Source organism: Coregonus lavaretus, assembly GCF_964263955.1.
Source record: "Coregonus lavaretus genome assembly, chromosome: 37".
In the NCBI taxonomy this organism is placed as follows: Eukaryota; Metazoa; Chordata; class Actinopteri; order Salmoniformes; family Salmonidae; genus Coregonus; species Coregonus lavaretus.
This window is the reverse complement of record NC_140024.1, coordinates 12,001,341-12,018,464: the sequence shown is the minus strand read 5'-3', so window position 1 is coordinate 12,018,464 and position 17,124 is coordinate 12,001,341. Positions and strand designations below refer to the sequence as shown.

General features: G+C 41.2%; 1 protein-coding gene across 1 annotated transcript; it reads right to left on the bottom strand.

Moving 5' to 3' along the window:
- Window positions 1–7,394: 7,394 nt before the first annotated feature.
- LOC311111717 (neuronal acetylcholine receptor subunit alpha-3-like) lies at window positions 7,395–15,023 on the bottom strand (the record flags this gene model as incomplete). Its single annotated transcript, XM_084154525.1, has 6 exons — window positions 7,395–7,520; window positions 7,619–8,873; window positions 9,416–9,525; window positions 11,247–11,291; window positions 13,882–14,021; window positions 14,963–15,023. 6 exons carry the CDS (start codon window positions 15,021–15,023, stop codon window positions 7,395–7,397), a joined length of 1,737 nt encoding a protein of 578 aa, XP_084010651.1.
- Between the last annotated feature and the right edge of the window lie 2,101 nt (window positions 15,024–17,124).

Genomic DNA, 17,124 nt, shown 5'->3' with positions numbered 1-17,124 from the left:
AATATATCATTGATGTTTTAGTGGGGGCTGTAGAATGGGTGACAGACTTACATTATTGGTTAGACCAAGTGAGCCCAGTCTTACTTGTTTTCAAGGGTGATATTCTAAATTGATGTGCCAACTGAAACTCTGCGTATAAGACGATTGCATTTGTTTTCAGTTCCAATAAAGACGTATATCACATTCACAGTTGAGAACATTTTAAAATATTTAATATGAGAGGGAGAATGCAATAGCATATCCAGCAATAATGCTTAATGTGGTACTTTAATATTACTCCAAACAACTTTAAAATGACTTCCACTGAAGATATAACACAATGCAGCGCAAATGTCAGGTCACAAAACATCTTGACCATGAAGGGAGTAGTCCAACGCAAGACACGCATTGAATACACAATACATCTAATACATATGTATAGATACTGTAGTACACATGCAGTACTGCTTTGAAATAATGCAGATCTAATAATGATTAAGACATGTATTGATGACGTCCTGTCTTCTTGCATGATTTGGCGTACACAACTTCAGTATCTGGGCCTTGATTTGCTGCATCTGTGGATGAAAAGACCCCAACATATTATATCTGATCCAACAAATCCTTCATCACAGCTGTGTGTTCATTCTTATATTAGACATTTCTCAGTTTTCAGGATAGTGTAGGATCCGAGATGAGGTGAGACAATGACATTAAGACAATGATTAAATAGGTTTATCACAGAAGCAATGCTAAATTAGAGAGTATACACCACCTGATACACCACAGCTCTGAGGAGAAGGTCTCAAGTCTGTATTCTCTGCACAGAGGAAATATACCCAGATCACTGTTATCTTGGTTCACTTTATGTGAAGTCCCCACAAAAAGAATGTGACTGAATGCATCTATGGTTTCCTGTGCAAACTGCTACTTACGTGTCTTACCATCAGAAATTACACCATTGACAGAGAAAATTAGACAATATATTTTCCATGGTTAGATAGATACTCGTTCTGCCTGATATGTATGGAAATCCAAAAAGTACACCTAACTTTACGGTGGAGAGTATCTATTATTACTATTTCAAAATATTGAACTCACCTCGAATACGTACTATAACGTGTTTAATATTCCGTGTTTCACCCTGAAATATAAAATTAAAATAGGTGTGGAAAAGTGTAGACCTGTAAGCCTCTATAACTAAGAGTCATCATAATCATTAGTTATCATTAGTCAAAGCTCATTTAGAACTCCCAGCTCACCGGAATTTCTTGGTACATGGCATCCTCTGTTTTGTAGGTAAGAAGATGTAAGTTAAATATATTTAATTAAAACAAGTTATTTATTTAAAAAAATCACCTAAGGCCCTGAAATCTGTTATATCACCATTTACCCATTATTGTAAATCTCACAGTATAATTGCATTTCTATGGAGCTTCATAATATCTAAGCATTTCTCACCCATGTCATGGTATGTCTCAATCTCGTCACCTGTTTTGAAGATTAGAAGATATTAAAACCATTAAAACAATGAATTTAGACAATTATTTTCACTCAAGGCATGGCATATTAGTTCAGTCATGACCATTTACCCAGTATCAGAAATGTCAGAATATTTTTTTTAAATATAATTGTGTATAATTTAAAGCATAATTATTATCATAATTTTATTAACTTCATTATCTAAGTATTTCACACCCAAATGTTGATACGTTGTATCACCTGTTTGGGAGATTAGAAGATTAAATATCTTATTCTCTTATTAAAGCAACCGTTTTTTATTCAAAATGCTAAAAATCTGTTTTTTATTTATTTCTATTTACCCAGTATTGCAAATGTAAGAATGAAAAAACATACCTATTTTTAATTGACATCATAATAGTACATTTTTATGCAGCATCATATTATCTAAACATTTCTCACCCACATCCTGGTACTCCTCCCCACCTGTTTGGGGGATAAGATGAAAATTATCTTTTAAAATAAGATATATAGACTCCTGTTTTAACACAAGGCACTGAAACTAATTTCATGATCATTTACTTAGTATCAGCATGGTCAGTATTGTAAAACACACTGACATTTAATTTAAAGCATAGTTAATGCAGCTAACCATTATACAAACAAAAAAATATTATCTTACCGGCCACACTGTCATAGGCAAATTCATCACTGAGAAATAAACAAGATACTGTGTATTAGAAATTGGTTGTGGTTATTAGATTGTCATATTCCATTAAATATTAATATTTTTCATATACCCCTTTATATAGAAGCAGCACACTTTACATGATTGTTGTCCTTAAGTAATCTAACACCTTTCTGTTTCTCCATTGCTTCATTACAGTAGAAGTACAGAATGTATTCTATGACTTTTATATTCAAAGAAACTAATACAAATAGGTACAAATACATTTTTTTGTATATAATAAAGTAAAATGTCAAATGTTTCCTACCTGGATTCTTCCTCCACGTTTGAAGTTCCATCTAAGACAAAGAAATATCCCAGAATGTGAAATAAATGTTCATTAATAGAACAATAGTTTTATTGGAGAGCTTGAAAAACATACCATCACCCTCCCCTGTCATTGGCATGTCGTTCTCCTCCTTTTGTGGTGTTCTGAGGGAAATATACATGTGAAACATTCAATCATTATACATTATCATGCTAAAAAAAACTAGCTATATCAAGGTAATCAAAACTATAAGCTTACCTTCCACAATAACATTGTATAGCTCCTGTCAAAAAAGAAATGTAACATTATTGGTTAAACTCAAGCTAACTATCATAACAACGATATTAGAAATGCTCCAGATAGTTCATTCAATCCAGATATGGAATGTATTAGTTTGATAAACATTCTTCTATAAGAATTAGACCAGTATATCCAGAGTAATGTTCATGTTAAATGGCCTGACCTTGTTTTCTGATCAGCCACCATATGCCCACCATCAGTGATGAGATCAGAAGAAAACAGACACAGAACACAACCAGTGTGATTAAGTGACTCCAGGACACTGGAAAGCAAAACAGGCATGTTGTTACACATCTCATTTCTATAGTAACAATGTAGTGCAACCATGAACCATCAACAATGATTATCTAATAACAAAACTAGTTACGTATGTATTGACTATATGATTTAAATATGTAAGTATTTAGACAAATACCATACATTCTTACCATCAACCTGTAGAAATACTGCATTATTTCCATATAATTTTCTGTCTTTATCTTTGAGGGGTTTTGACTGAAGATCAAGCACACAACTGTAGTTGCCTGTGTCATTCTTAATAACACTTTTAATCGTAAAAGTTGCCTCCATCCTCTTTACATCAAACACCTGCATCTGAACAACAGAGCCATACTTGCAGAGGTAAGAGTGAACTAAGTCACTGGTATTTTTTGTTTGAAAACTGGGGTCTGAAATAGTACACTTAAACTCCACACCATCTCCCTTTCTCACAGTTCTTGAGCCTGCAAGTGATATGTCTGCAGGGAGTATACGGTCTGTATGAGCAGGAAGAGACAGGAATCATGTAAGGTGTAAAATACGTTTGCAGTCACATTGAAATATACTTGTATCAAAAACATTGGAAAGGATAAAATATCCATATACAGAGTGTACAAAACATTAAGGACACCTGCTCTTTCCATGACATAGACTGACCAGGTGAATCCAGGTGAAAGCTATGATCCCTTATTGATGTCACTTGTTAAATCCACTTCAATCAGTGTAGATGAAGGGGAGGAGTGTAAAGAAGGATTTTTAAGCCTTGAGACAATTGAGACATGGATTGTGTATGTGTGCCATTCAGAGGGTGAATGGGCAAGACAAAATATGTGGTCCTCTGTAGCTCAATTGGTAGAGCATGGCGCTTGTAACGCCAGGGTAGTGGGTTTGATCCCCGGGACCACCCATACATAAAAATGTATGTACATATGACTGTAAGTCGCTTTGGATAAAAGCATCTGTTAAATGGCATATTATATTATTATTATTAATATTTAAGTGCCTTTGAAAGGGGTATGGTAGTAGGTGCCAGGCGCACCGGTTTGAGTGTGTCAATAACTGCAACACTGCTGAGTTTTTCACACTCAACAGTTTCCCGAGTGTAGCAAGAATGGTCCACCACCCAAAGGACATCCAGCCAACTTGACACAACAGTGGGAAGCATTGGAGTCAACACGGGCCAGCATCCCTGTGGAATGCTTTCGACACATTGTAGAGTGCATGCCCCAATGAATTGAGGCTATTCTGAGGGCAAAAGGGGGTGCAACTCAATAATAGGAAGGTGTTCCTAATGTTTTGTACACTCAGAGTATGTCATATAATGTTTAACAGCAATGACCTATCCAGACAGTAAAAATATCCTTACCCATCACCTGGATGGAAAGTGAATTATCTCCTTTTCCTTGCACCTCAGATAGTAGATACAGGGTTTTTGAGAACACACAGCTATAAATGCCAGTCTGTTGGCCAGTAACACTTTCCATGGTGAAAATGGTGTCTTCTTGTCTAGTTTTCTTCTTATCCACTGCAACTCCGTTAATGCACAAGTAAACATATGTCACTTTATCTTCGTTGCGCCCATGTGTACTACATTTTACCACTAGGTCACTTCCCTCCATTATTGTTCCTGTAGTAGTCCAATAGATCTTTGCTGGAAAAATCGTCTTGGCTAATATTTGAGAAAAGAAAAAGTATTTGGCACATAAAATATCTGCAATATGTAAATCGTTTTTTGTGTACAGTATCATATTGTATTTATCTAAACGAGAATTCACTCATCTTCAATAATTAATGGACTTTGACCTGCCTGTGGTTTGGACCATGGCCTCTCTTGACAAGGCACCTTTGAAGAGAAAATACATTCAAAAGATACAACATAGACCCATTTAAATTGCAAAATGTGAAATAAATTTGAATTAAATTAAAACTAAATCAATATCAGGTTAATTTTCAAAAATATACTCACACAGGATAAGGATGAACATGATCATTGTGTTCAAGTCTTGTTGAAACACTTGTTGGTTGACTCTTTCTACCTTGTGTCTTTGTGGTATGGACCTGAAACTAGATGGGGATTATTTCAGTTGAGACATCTTAACTAAGAATAGTGAATATGAATGATGTCATTTCCTGTATTTGTAGGAATGTAGCAGCTACAAGATATGTTCGCACCACAGACCTGGAGAATTATATGTATTATTTAACATTGACCATGTCTAACTCAAAAGAACAACAGGTGCATGGAATCAATGAGCTCAACTTGCTTTCTTCTCACGTTTCTCATGCTTTCTTCTCAAATGAAAGTATGAGAAATTATATCATACTGACAAAAACACTGGGATAATTCTTAAGTGTGACTGACCGGAACAGAACATGGGTCAATGCAACTCTTCAGGTCTCAGACAAGGTTACTCATCACACGAGCGTGGTCATGGAACAATCTATGTTCCATAAAGGCACTCATCCCCTCAACCCCCCACAACCTTCAGTCTTTGGGTAGTGTGTCTGTTACATATCTCCCCCTCAGATAACTAGTTCCCTTAAATGAGCCCAGAGTGAGCTTTAATTCAATCAATCAGCAGAGGGAATGTTATCAGTCGTGATGGAGTACCACAGTATCTGATTGTGCTTCCTGGCTAACATTCAGTTAAGATTCACAGTGACAACCTGATTACAGTTTACTGACTACAACATACAGCCACAGAAACAACTACCAGAGATTCCAGGTCTGCCTAAATGTAGGTTTGAAATGCTCCCCAAAATCCTCTTTCGAATGTATCACTCTCTATCATAGATACCACAGGCCATAGATATCTATAACTCATAATTGTGCATTTCCTCCTCTTGTACACCCAACTGGTTTTTGAATGATGGTACAACACATTAAGAGATCTCAACCACATCTTCCTTATTAACAGAGAGTATAAGTAGTGTCAAGTTAAGCAGGAGAAATGCCCTTTGGCATAGCGGTAGGATGGTGAGATGAAGACCGTAGCCCAGGCCCCAGACTAATGATGTACTTCATCACCAGGTCTTCATACTGATTGTGATCCAATAAAGCTGAAGGGGGCCCAGGGCCCAGGGCAGAGAGGGGAGGCAGGCAGGCAGGGAGCTAGAGAGGCAGGCTGGGAGGCTGGGAGGATGGAACAGGGTTATTATACCCAACCTCTACATGGTTTTGCTGCTACTGATAATCACATCTACATCCTGCGGCCTGCCAGCTGGACCTACAAACTCAATTTTCATAAGGGAGAGAAATATCGATTTGTGAATGCAATGAGTTTATAGGTAGGTTAGCATGTGTTCAGTCCACTTCAGAAGTCACTTCATCCAATGACCATGGATCATGGCAGACGTACGTTTCTGTTGAAAGAGCCTTTAGAGAGCTGTTATCAGACCAATTAAAAACTGAAAATTAAGAGACAAAATCTTGTATCTTTGATTGCAAACATATGGTAGTGACCACTGAATCATATTGTGGTCACTTGTAGTAGCAGATAATAACCACATGGTGTCACCCCTCACAGCACAATGAAAAGCATTTCAGGTTGCTTTCATAGTTTTTTTCACATTCACCCCATATGGTGTAATAAAGTTACCCATCCTGCATCATAGCCTTTTAATGTTCAACAGATTGTCATTTCTATGAATAGCGTATCCGGATTTTATATGACACTGTGGTTCATTGAAACCTTAATGAGCATTAGAATCAGATTGGAATGGTACTGTACAGTTGTTGTAAATAAGAACATACAGTATATGTTTATAGAAGACATTAATATTTCACAAATAAACAATATCAAAATGACTCAGTGATATTCAACATTTGAAAACATGTATGCACTCACTAACTAACTCACTCACTAACTGTAAGTCGCTCTGGATAAGAGCGTCTGCTAAATGACTAAAATGTAAATGTGAAAATAAGCTGTGAAATTGACTTGAGATACTTGTTGTGTACTTCTGGAAAGCCCCTTTAAGCAGTCATAGCTATGTACATGTTTGGGATCCTTTGGTCCAATAGATATTCCTTTAGCCACGGTCCTTTTCTTGATGATAGTGTGGTTCTTCGTGCCAGTCATAATCAAGTGACACTATGATGAAGTCATTTACACAGAGCAAACATAAGGGAATGGGTAGGCAGCAGTACAGAGTTATACGGTGACATGGTTTCACAGTCTGGTCCTCACCAGCTAAGAGATCACTACTACACCACACTTTAGCAATCAGAAATGTATGGAAAAGTGACATGGAACAGCTGGCAGCAGCTTGCCTTCCTCTATAATCTGGTTCCCTTCCGTTCATAGTATTAGTTCCTCTCAGCTTCTTCGGTCCTCATCACTGGGTGATACACAAAATGACTGTGTATGTATGATTTAAAGTGCTGTGTGTATGAGTGGGTCACATATCAAACAATAGGAGGGGCTGGATAAAGAGCCCAGCGGTCCCCAGGATACACACCAAGATGAACACCCACAGAAATATCCTGTCGATCACCATGGCAACGTACTTCCAGTCATCCTGGACCTGAAAGACAGTTGTCAAAGACACTAAATGGTAGATATAGACCTTCAATACTTTCTTAGCTATTGTGAATGATATACATGTGCGACGTCTCGACTTACCTCCTTGGCTTCGTTCTGTATTCTCATGTTTTCGGCGATATACTTTACACTTTCCATGGCCTCCCTGACCTCTGGCGAGAAGTGGGGGGACAGGGTCATCAGCTTAACATCCAGAGACTCTGAGCTGGAGCAGGAGCTTCCACCGCCTCCACCGCCTCCACTGACCCCCCCAATCCCAGCACCCCCTCCTCCACTGAGGGTCCCGATGCTCCCCACCCCTCCGCCCCCTCCTCCCGTGTCCGTGGGCAGCTTGGTGGACCTCTGGCGCCAGCAGCAGTTGCAGCGGCCCTCGCGACACAGGAAGCTGGAGCCCGCCTTGACCGAGTCACCACCAAGGCTAAGGTTATTGAGGTTAGTGAGCTCCGTGCTGATGAAAAGGCGCTGTCGCTGGGCCAGGCTAGGGAGCACACTGGCAGCCACGGTGGAGACCAGAGCCTGGGGCTTCTGATGCCCCTGCAGGGTGCCTGTGCTGTGGACCACACAGGGCCGTGAGGCTGGGGGCATCAGCTGCTGAACCACCCCCCCAGGCCCAGGCAGCCTCTCAGGGTCCCTCTCCGGCCGGGTCATGAACATGACCCTGGGTAGAAGCCCCAGGAAGATGCTGCGCACCCAGCACGGCATGGTGTGGGTCTTGGGTGTGCGGTAGTGCACGTTCAGCACGAACACGGTGATGACGATGGAGAGGGTGACGAAGATCATGGTGAAGAGGAGGTACTCCCCGATGAGGGGGATGACCAGCGACGTAGACGGGATGGTTTCGGTGATGACCAGGAGGAACACAGTGAGGGAGAGGAGGACGGAGATACAGAGGGTGATCTTCTCCCCACAGTCAGAAGGCAGGTAGAAGACCAGCACAGTGAGGAAGGAGATGAGCAGACAGGGGATGATCATGTTGATTGTGTAGAAGAGAGGGAGCCGTCTGATGTACAGAGAGTAGGTGATGTCTGTGTAGATCTCCTCACAGCAGTTGTACTTGATGTCGTGTTTGTAACCCGGAGCGTTGATGATCGTCCACTCGCCACTCTCCCAGAAGTCCTGGAGGTTGATGGTGGAGCCAATCAGAACCAGGTCTATCTTGGCCTTGTCGTATGTCCAGGAGCCAAACTTCATGGTGCAGTTCTGGTAGTCGAAGGGGAAGTAGGTGACGTCGATCTTGCAGGAGCTCTTGAAGATGGCTGGAGGGATCCAGGTCACATCCCCGTTGTAGCGAAGCAGGGCCTTGGTCTTATCATCCACCTGGAAATCTCCTACTGCACTGTGGCACAGAGAGAGAGGGACAGACAGACAGACAGGCAGGCAGGCAGACAGACAGACAGACAGACAGACAGACAGACAGACAGACAGACAGACAGACAGACAGACAGACAGACAGACAGACAGACAGACAGACAGACAGACAGACAGACAGACAGACAGACAGACAGACAGACAGACAACAGGGATGTAGGAGGGTGGATGAGTCATTAAAGATTACATTGGAAGGATGTAATATAAACAACAGACTATTGTCCCTCAGCTAAATGAATCAGAAAGAAGCCCTGAGGCTCCATCTGATTACACTGTCTGATAGACTTTACATGCACTCCATTAACAATATTTAGTAGCTACATAAATAATCTACAGTATATGATGGTCTTACATAAGAAATGTGAGTGTCATGTCCTGGTTTTGTATCATCTACTCTGTCATTTCAATGACAAAGAAGAAATCCTTGAACTCAGTTATGCACAGTACATATTATTATAGCAACTGCATGGATCAATATTGATGTCTAGACATAACTCTTGTTTAACTCACTTATTGTACAGCACGATATCTGGCTTCCATATCCTGCTGGAAGGCACTCGAATGAACTCCACTCCTCCAAAGTTTTTGGGATCCCACCTCAGTTTGTAGTCATTCCAGATCTGAAGAGGTAGTAGGATGCCTCATATCATTAAATAATACTATTTTATAAAACCCACACACACTTCAAATTCTACATTCTACATTTTTGATCCATTGACAATTGTTGTCAGTAAAACCTATAGCTAGTGTAAAAAACCTGTTTCAGATACTGGCTGGTATTAGTGCAGTAATTTCCTGTACACTAGCTTTGACCTTTCTGTCTTCTCACAGGTTGTCAGCTGGGGGCGACCTTCTCATTTAGGAGAGGACAGAGCACGGACTCAGAGGACATACAGACACGCATCTTTAAGGTATCCTTCCCTCTGTTAGGGCTAACATCACTGTCTCTTTGAGCCAAATACCCCTCTCAGAAAAACTTAGACTGAAGTGCAATCATTACCATTGTGATCTAATCTAAGGAATTGTACTTTTCTCTAATGCATTCTGTCTCAGTGATATCATCTTAAGCTATCTTAGTTTCAATGGCTCATATCCCTTTTGCTGAATATCTTTTCTTCTGTGGAGTACAGATATATATTTTTTTCTTGCTGCACTGTAGATATCCTCTAGTAAGTTAATTAGTAATCTACGGCTGTAATAATCCTATTAATCTTTATATCAACTGAGGGAAAGCCAATTGAACAATGGTTTATATAGTGTGTTTTATGGGCTAGTCAGGGCATGTGTCCAGGGCAGCCATTGATTCTCCTGTGGCTAATCAAGACACAGCAGGAGAGTCACCACAGAGCATTGTAAAGATTTCACCTAATGAGGCAACAGGATGTAGCACTTCCTGTCTGGACAGTAGCTGTGGACCTGGCTGTCATGGATCAAGTCTCAGGGGAGACACAACCTCTCTGCTGTAGGCCTGTGCCACTTATATATTATCGCTATTAGGTCATAAAAAAAAGCCATAACGGTTTCATCTAATTAACCAGTGAATTAACGGATTGCCATGTTTTTTGATTATGTGGTTCTTCACAACCGTCTTGTGACTGGCTCGACTGTATCTACTGTGACTGGGTTGTTACCATATACACACAGTCCCTTATTCTAGGTATGTTGACAAACAGATGGCCGTGTATAAGATGAATAAGGGTTAAGCACAGATCTAGATATTTAAAGACCTGGAAACCAGTTCCGGTTCATTTCCCTCAGAATGAGCTCATCTCAGCGTGTATCACGACAATATCAGCAGCACCAAGTGGGGTCAACAGCAAGCTATGCAACAGTACAGTCCCTTGTATTCTCTGTAGCCCTACACCATATGATCATATACTGTACCTTATCTCTGGATAGAAATGTAACCCAGTCATGGCATATCATCTCTGTATAGAAATGTAACCCAGTCATGGCATATCATCTCTGCATATTATCTCTGGATATCATCTCTGGATATCATCTATAGATATCATCTCTGAATATCATCTCTGCATATCATCTCTGGATATCATCTCTGGACATCATCTCCAGATATCATCTCTGTATATCATCTCTGGATATCATCTCTGGATATAAATGTAACCCAGTCATGGCAGGGTAAATCTATGGCTCATAAGCCTCTGTCAGAAGGTTAATACCCGGCGGGTTAAAAGCATATCCCTGATGAATAATGTAAGATATCATTATGGCCTCCAGGAATCATGTATGATAGTAGGTCAGGTAGATGTAGAGGAGTGACCTTGTTTAAACAGTAATTTATATACACGTACAGTAGGAGATGGCTTAAGATTGTACTTACATGTCTCAGCCACAGGTTCGTCTCCATAATCTGATTAACTTCATCCTGAGAAACAGAAAATAAGAATTTACTCTCAGAAGGACAAGTTGACCAGAGTCATGAACTGTATGAATATTTCATAGTTAGAAAGGGGGCACTCTGTCAGGAGCAATCATCTTCCGTACAGGATAGCAGGGTGAACAGAGCGTTCTGTCCTGGGTCTAACCCTGGCTGGAGTTACCCAGGGAGGAGGACACTACACTGAGAGGAGAGGAACACCTGGGTCCTCCAACCCAGAGGCATACCATACACTGTATGACGGCTTCACCCTCTATGCCCTCGGGCTGCAGGCTGTCTCTCACAATGTGCTAGTTAGGGCCTGAAGTGAGCCCCAGCTCAGCTCTGACACTGTCACAGCTCAGGTGGAAGGGAAGGGGGGAGGATGGAAAAAGAAAGAAACAGAGAGAGAAGGAGAGAGAGGGAGATTCTCATTTGGGTAAAAGTCTGTCCTCCGTCCTCCTCTCCTCCATGACCCAGAAACCGATAAATGGGTGAGTGGTCGAGGATAGTGTCAATTCGTTAGTAGCTGAATGGAGAAGTGTCCTCCACTCCTCGATAGCCTCCTCTCACCGAGGATACTCATAAGTATCCTTTCGGTGGCTAGCTTGGAAGTGTTTTAGAATCTGTGAAACACCCTTTGAATCAGCTGCTGTTTTTTTTAGAACGGACACGTTTAAAAATGATACACTACTTAACTTCTTATCTATAAAATGTTTTCTACAACCATCTTAATTAGTTTGACCAATTTACACATTTATTTAGGGATTCAACTCATGTAAATGTAATTTGCCTGAGTGGAGAAGGAGAATCTCATTTCATACGTGCATTTGTTTCCACGTATCCTCTCCTCACCTCCTCCCCTCAATTACCTTTGAGGACAGAGGAGAGGAGGCGAACAAAAACAATTTAGATTTTCCCAGTCAGCCAGACAGACAGCAACAGACATACAGACCAACAGACCGACAGACCGACAGACAGACAGACAGACAGACAGACAGACAGACAGACAGAACCCAGCTCATAACATTAACCATTCATGTATCCTGATGAGCTCCCAGGAAACACTCCAGGTGATGGCTCTAAGACGAGGAAGACTGCTGCAGGTTGATACAGTACAGGTGGTTCTGGGGTTGCAGAACAAGGCCAGCCCTGTCTGTCCCAGGCAGACTGAGAAACCAGTGGCACACTGACTGTACATTATTTAAATGAGAGATTATGTCTGAGCCACCTGGAAGAATGGGCGTTTTAAATAAGCTAATAGTCCAGCTATAAGCAGGCTAAAGTATCCCAGTTGTAGAGGGGTTGGAGGAGCATGAGGCGTGGGGAGGAAATAATGGTCATCCATCAAAACAGGAAGCTCTTCTGTGCTGTTAAATGGGCTGAGGTCAGGGAAATATGAGAAATACTGTATCTCTGTGTCATGTTCTCTTTGCAGCCCAGTTCCTCCAAAGGAAAGCTCTACAGAGGATATTTACTGAAATGGAAAAGACTCGTGGTGGCCCTGTTTTATTCAATATTTAACGAGAACCTGCTCACAATGTGGAACCATAATAAACACAGATCATGACAAAACATGGTAAGTCCTCCTTAACTGAATGTACCTAGCTTCTATCTGTTACAGTAATCACACAGGTTATTCCATTGGTAGTTGTATAAGGTCTGATGTAGCGCAAAGTGGCCCAAATGTGTTATTTCTTTATGTTATGAAGTTAAATCTTCCCTGAGTGATTTTATGTGACAAAACCCAGCACATTAAGCTCCCTGTTACGTAAGGGGTCAGCCAGTATTTTGGTATAATAATACATCTGTTCATTTGAATGACACCCTTCCTCCCTCCCCTTTTTTGTGTAATTAAAGTAATCCCCTCTGGGGCAGTTTGAGGCTGGCGAAACAGCTGCCTCTCTCCTCGTCCAATCTCCTTACAGCGAGCCCCAGCCAAAACAGGCATTAAAACCAGGGGCACTGATTTGAAGTGGCAGTGATTGAGTGAAAGGGGCTGTCCGCTCAGAGATGGGAAGAGTGAGGGAATCAGAGAGCTGACATTTCCCATCTTCTCTTAGCCAATCACACACCCACGCAGCCGTTCGCTGTGACATGCTCCGTTGGGTCCAGGCTCAGGCTGATATCACCCACTGGCCCCAGAGAGTCTCATTTACAGCAGGGCACATCTCAAGTGTCCTGGATAGCACCCGAACCATGCCCAACTCTTCACTTTGGTCTCTCATATGAGATCATACACATATAGTTGAGTTGAGACCCCTCCATCCTCCCACACACTGCTGCTCTCAACATGGGCTTTCATCACCGTGAATCAATGCATATTAATTTAAGAGAATGCACAGAGGCTCTGTGCTCAATACGTTATTTATGGAATGATTTGTTTCTCCCTGTCAGAGCCTGGCCTCTCACAGACTGTACTGTGTGATATATACCCTCTACTGTCCGAGAGTGTACCTCTCAAACACCAGGGAGACATACAGCACAGTAGCACAGCAGAGTCACCATCTCTCTCTCTCTCTCTCTCTCTCTCTCTCTCTCTCACACACACACACACACACACACACACACACACACACACACACACACACACACTCACCACTTTGACAAGCTGGGACATGGACACCTCAAACTGCACGATAACTGGGTCAGACACATTCTCCACTGGGCGGATGTACTGATTGTAGCTGGAGAATATCACTGAGAACAACCTGTGTTCTGCCTCAGAGCAGGAGCCTCCTGAATAAGAGAGGTGAGGTGGAAGGTTAGACACAGGCAACATTAGTCAAACTTTAAGGTAAAACACCTTTTGTAGCCTATGGTGATGAAGTGGACAAGTCCAACTTTCAGTATTCTGACTGATGTTGGTGTAGAGTAGACTGAGCCTGAGTGACTAATTATTTTTAGCCAATGACACTTCCTCAATTGTCCCTATTTTCTAACTATATACTATATTTTCGTCCCTGAGTCAATTCAACAGGTAGGTTAGTTTATTTGTTTTCAGTTGGACAATTTTTTCCCTGCTTAGATTGCCAAGCAGGGAGAGTGGCATTATTTTCTTTGAAGGTCAGATTTCATACAGTAGCCTAATACAAATGACTCAGACAGTAGGCTACCTTGGAATCAAAGAAATCACAGTCTGAGTTATTGTATTCTAACATCAAATGTCAGCAACATGCTTTGCTTTTTAAATAAACAAAATAAATGTACAACCATTTATTAACGGTTTATATACAATTAATGGAACCTACTATTTAAAATAAAAAATAGGCGCGACAAATATCTGGGAATGGTTTATAACATTAACGTATTTGCTGAGAGTGTCATAGGCTATATCCCATAAAGAACAAAACATCACTTCTCCTGATTTTGAGGTTCACTAAAAACATCAGGAAACCACACAAATCAGATATTTAAACGGTCTACTTATTAATGACATCCACGCCAACAAATGTAAAAACAATAGGCCTATAACTATAATATAAAATGTAATTTCTATTAATTGTGGGCTTTCTAGACGTTCCAAGTATAAGCTATCCATGCAAGCATACTCCGTTTTATCAGTCATTATTGGCCATCATAATGTTCGGTGTATGATATTACTTGAATTGAATACAGTATGATTGCACTAAAAGCAACAAGTAGAGGGCTCATATCAAGGTAAACTATACGCTACTCACCCGAAAAAAGGAAAAGAAAGAACGAACAGGTGGAAAAAATGAGGAAAAATTGGGCGTTCATTGTTAAGGATTTCAGAAAACGGATCCTCAATCTATCAGGACACGAACGACAAAAGGAGGCAGAAGAAGAGAGAAAGTGGGAAGTGGGAGTAATGAAAGCGCGCGGTGCCGACAAGCTGCTACAGATGCTGGGGAGCCAACTGCGCGCGGGGTGAGGGAGGGATGCAGGAGAGAGAGGGTGAGAAACCAGGGTAGTCAATCATAACGTCGCCACTTTAACCCCCACGGCCATCATAACGTCGCCACTTTAACCCCCACGGCCGGGTAATTTCAGGAATTGGAGTCACCTCGCCATCAGACTGCTTTCATAGTCGACGTTTGTATATACAGTGGCTTGCGAAATTATTCACCACCTTGGCATTTTTCCTATTTTGTTGCCTTACAACCCGGAATTAAATTTGATTTTTTTGGGGGGGGGTTGTATCATTTGATTTGCACAACATACCTACCACTTTGAAGATGCAAAATATTTGTTATTGTGAAACAAGAAATAAGACAAAAAAAACAGAAAACTTGAGCATGCATAACTATTCACCCCCCCCCAAAGTCAATACTTTGTAGAGCCACCTTTTGCAGCAATTACAGCTGCAAGTCTCTTGTGGTATGTCTCTATAAGCTTGGCACATCTAGCCACTGGGATTTTTGACCATTCTTCAAGGCAAAACTGCTCCAGCTCCTTCAAGTTGGATGGGTTCCGCTGGTGTCCAGCAATCTTTAAGTCATACCACAGATTCTCAATTGGATTGAGGTCTGGGCTTTGACTAGGCCATTCCAAGACATTTAAATGTTTCCCCTTAAACCACTTGAGTGTTGCTTTAGCCGTATGCATAGGGTCATTGTCCTGCTGGAAGGTGAACCTCTGTCCCAGTCTCAAATCTCTGGAAGACTGAAACAGGTTTCCCTCAAGAATTTCCCTGTATTTAGCGCCATCCATCATTCCTTCAATTCTGACCAGTTTCCCAGTCCCTGCCAATGAAAAACATCCCCACAGCATGATGCTGCCACCAACATGCTTCACTGTGAGGATGGTGTTTTCGGGGTGTTGAGTTGTGTTGAATTTGCGCCAGACATAGCATTTTCCTTGATGGCCAAAAAGCTCAATTGTAGTCTCATCTGACCAGAGTACTTTCTTCCATATGTTTGGGGAGTCTCCCACATGCCTTTTGGCGAACACCAAATGTGTTTGCTTATTTTTTTCTTTAAGCAATGGCTTTTTTCTGGCCACTCTTCCGTAAAGCCCAGCTCTGTGGAGTGTATGGCTTAAAGTGGTCCTATGGACAGATACTCCAATCTCTGCTGTGGAGCTTTGCAGCTCCCTCAGGGTTAACTTTGGTCTCTTTGTTGCCTCTCTGATTAATTCCCTCCTTGCCTGGTCCGTGAGTTTTGGTGGGCGGCCCTCTCTTGGCAGGTTTGTTTTGGTGTCATATTCTTTCAATTTTTTAATAATGGATTTAATGGTGTATTTTTTTTATAACCCAACCCTGATCTGTACTTCTCCATGACTTTGTCCCTGACCTGTTTGGAGAGCTCCTTGGTCTTCATGGTGCCGCTTGCTTGGTGGTGCCCATTGCTTAGTGGTATTGCAGACTCTGGGGCCTTTCAGAACAGGTGTATATATAATGAGATCATGTGACAGATCATGTAACACTTAGATTGCACACAGGTGGACTTTATTTAACTAATTATGTGACTTCTGAAGGTAATTGGTTGGGGCTTCATAGCAAAGGGGGTGAATACATATGCACGCACCACTTTTCCGTTATTTATTTCTTAGAATTTTTTGAAACAAGTTATATTTTTCATTTCACTTCACCAATTTGGACTATTTTGTGTATGTCCATTACATGAAATCCAAATAAAAATCCATTTAAATTACAGGTTGTAATGCAACAAAATAGGAAAAACGCCAAGGGGGATGAATACTTCTGCAAGGCACAGTACTGTATGTATCACTAATAACGAACGTCATGTATTTGATTTCTGGCCTAGGCCTATAGAATGCAGTCTATCAACTCAACAGAATCGATAACAGATCGTTCAATTCTATTTGGGTGGGGCTAGAAGACTATTTGATTGGAGGTATGAGGACGTTACTGGAGTTC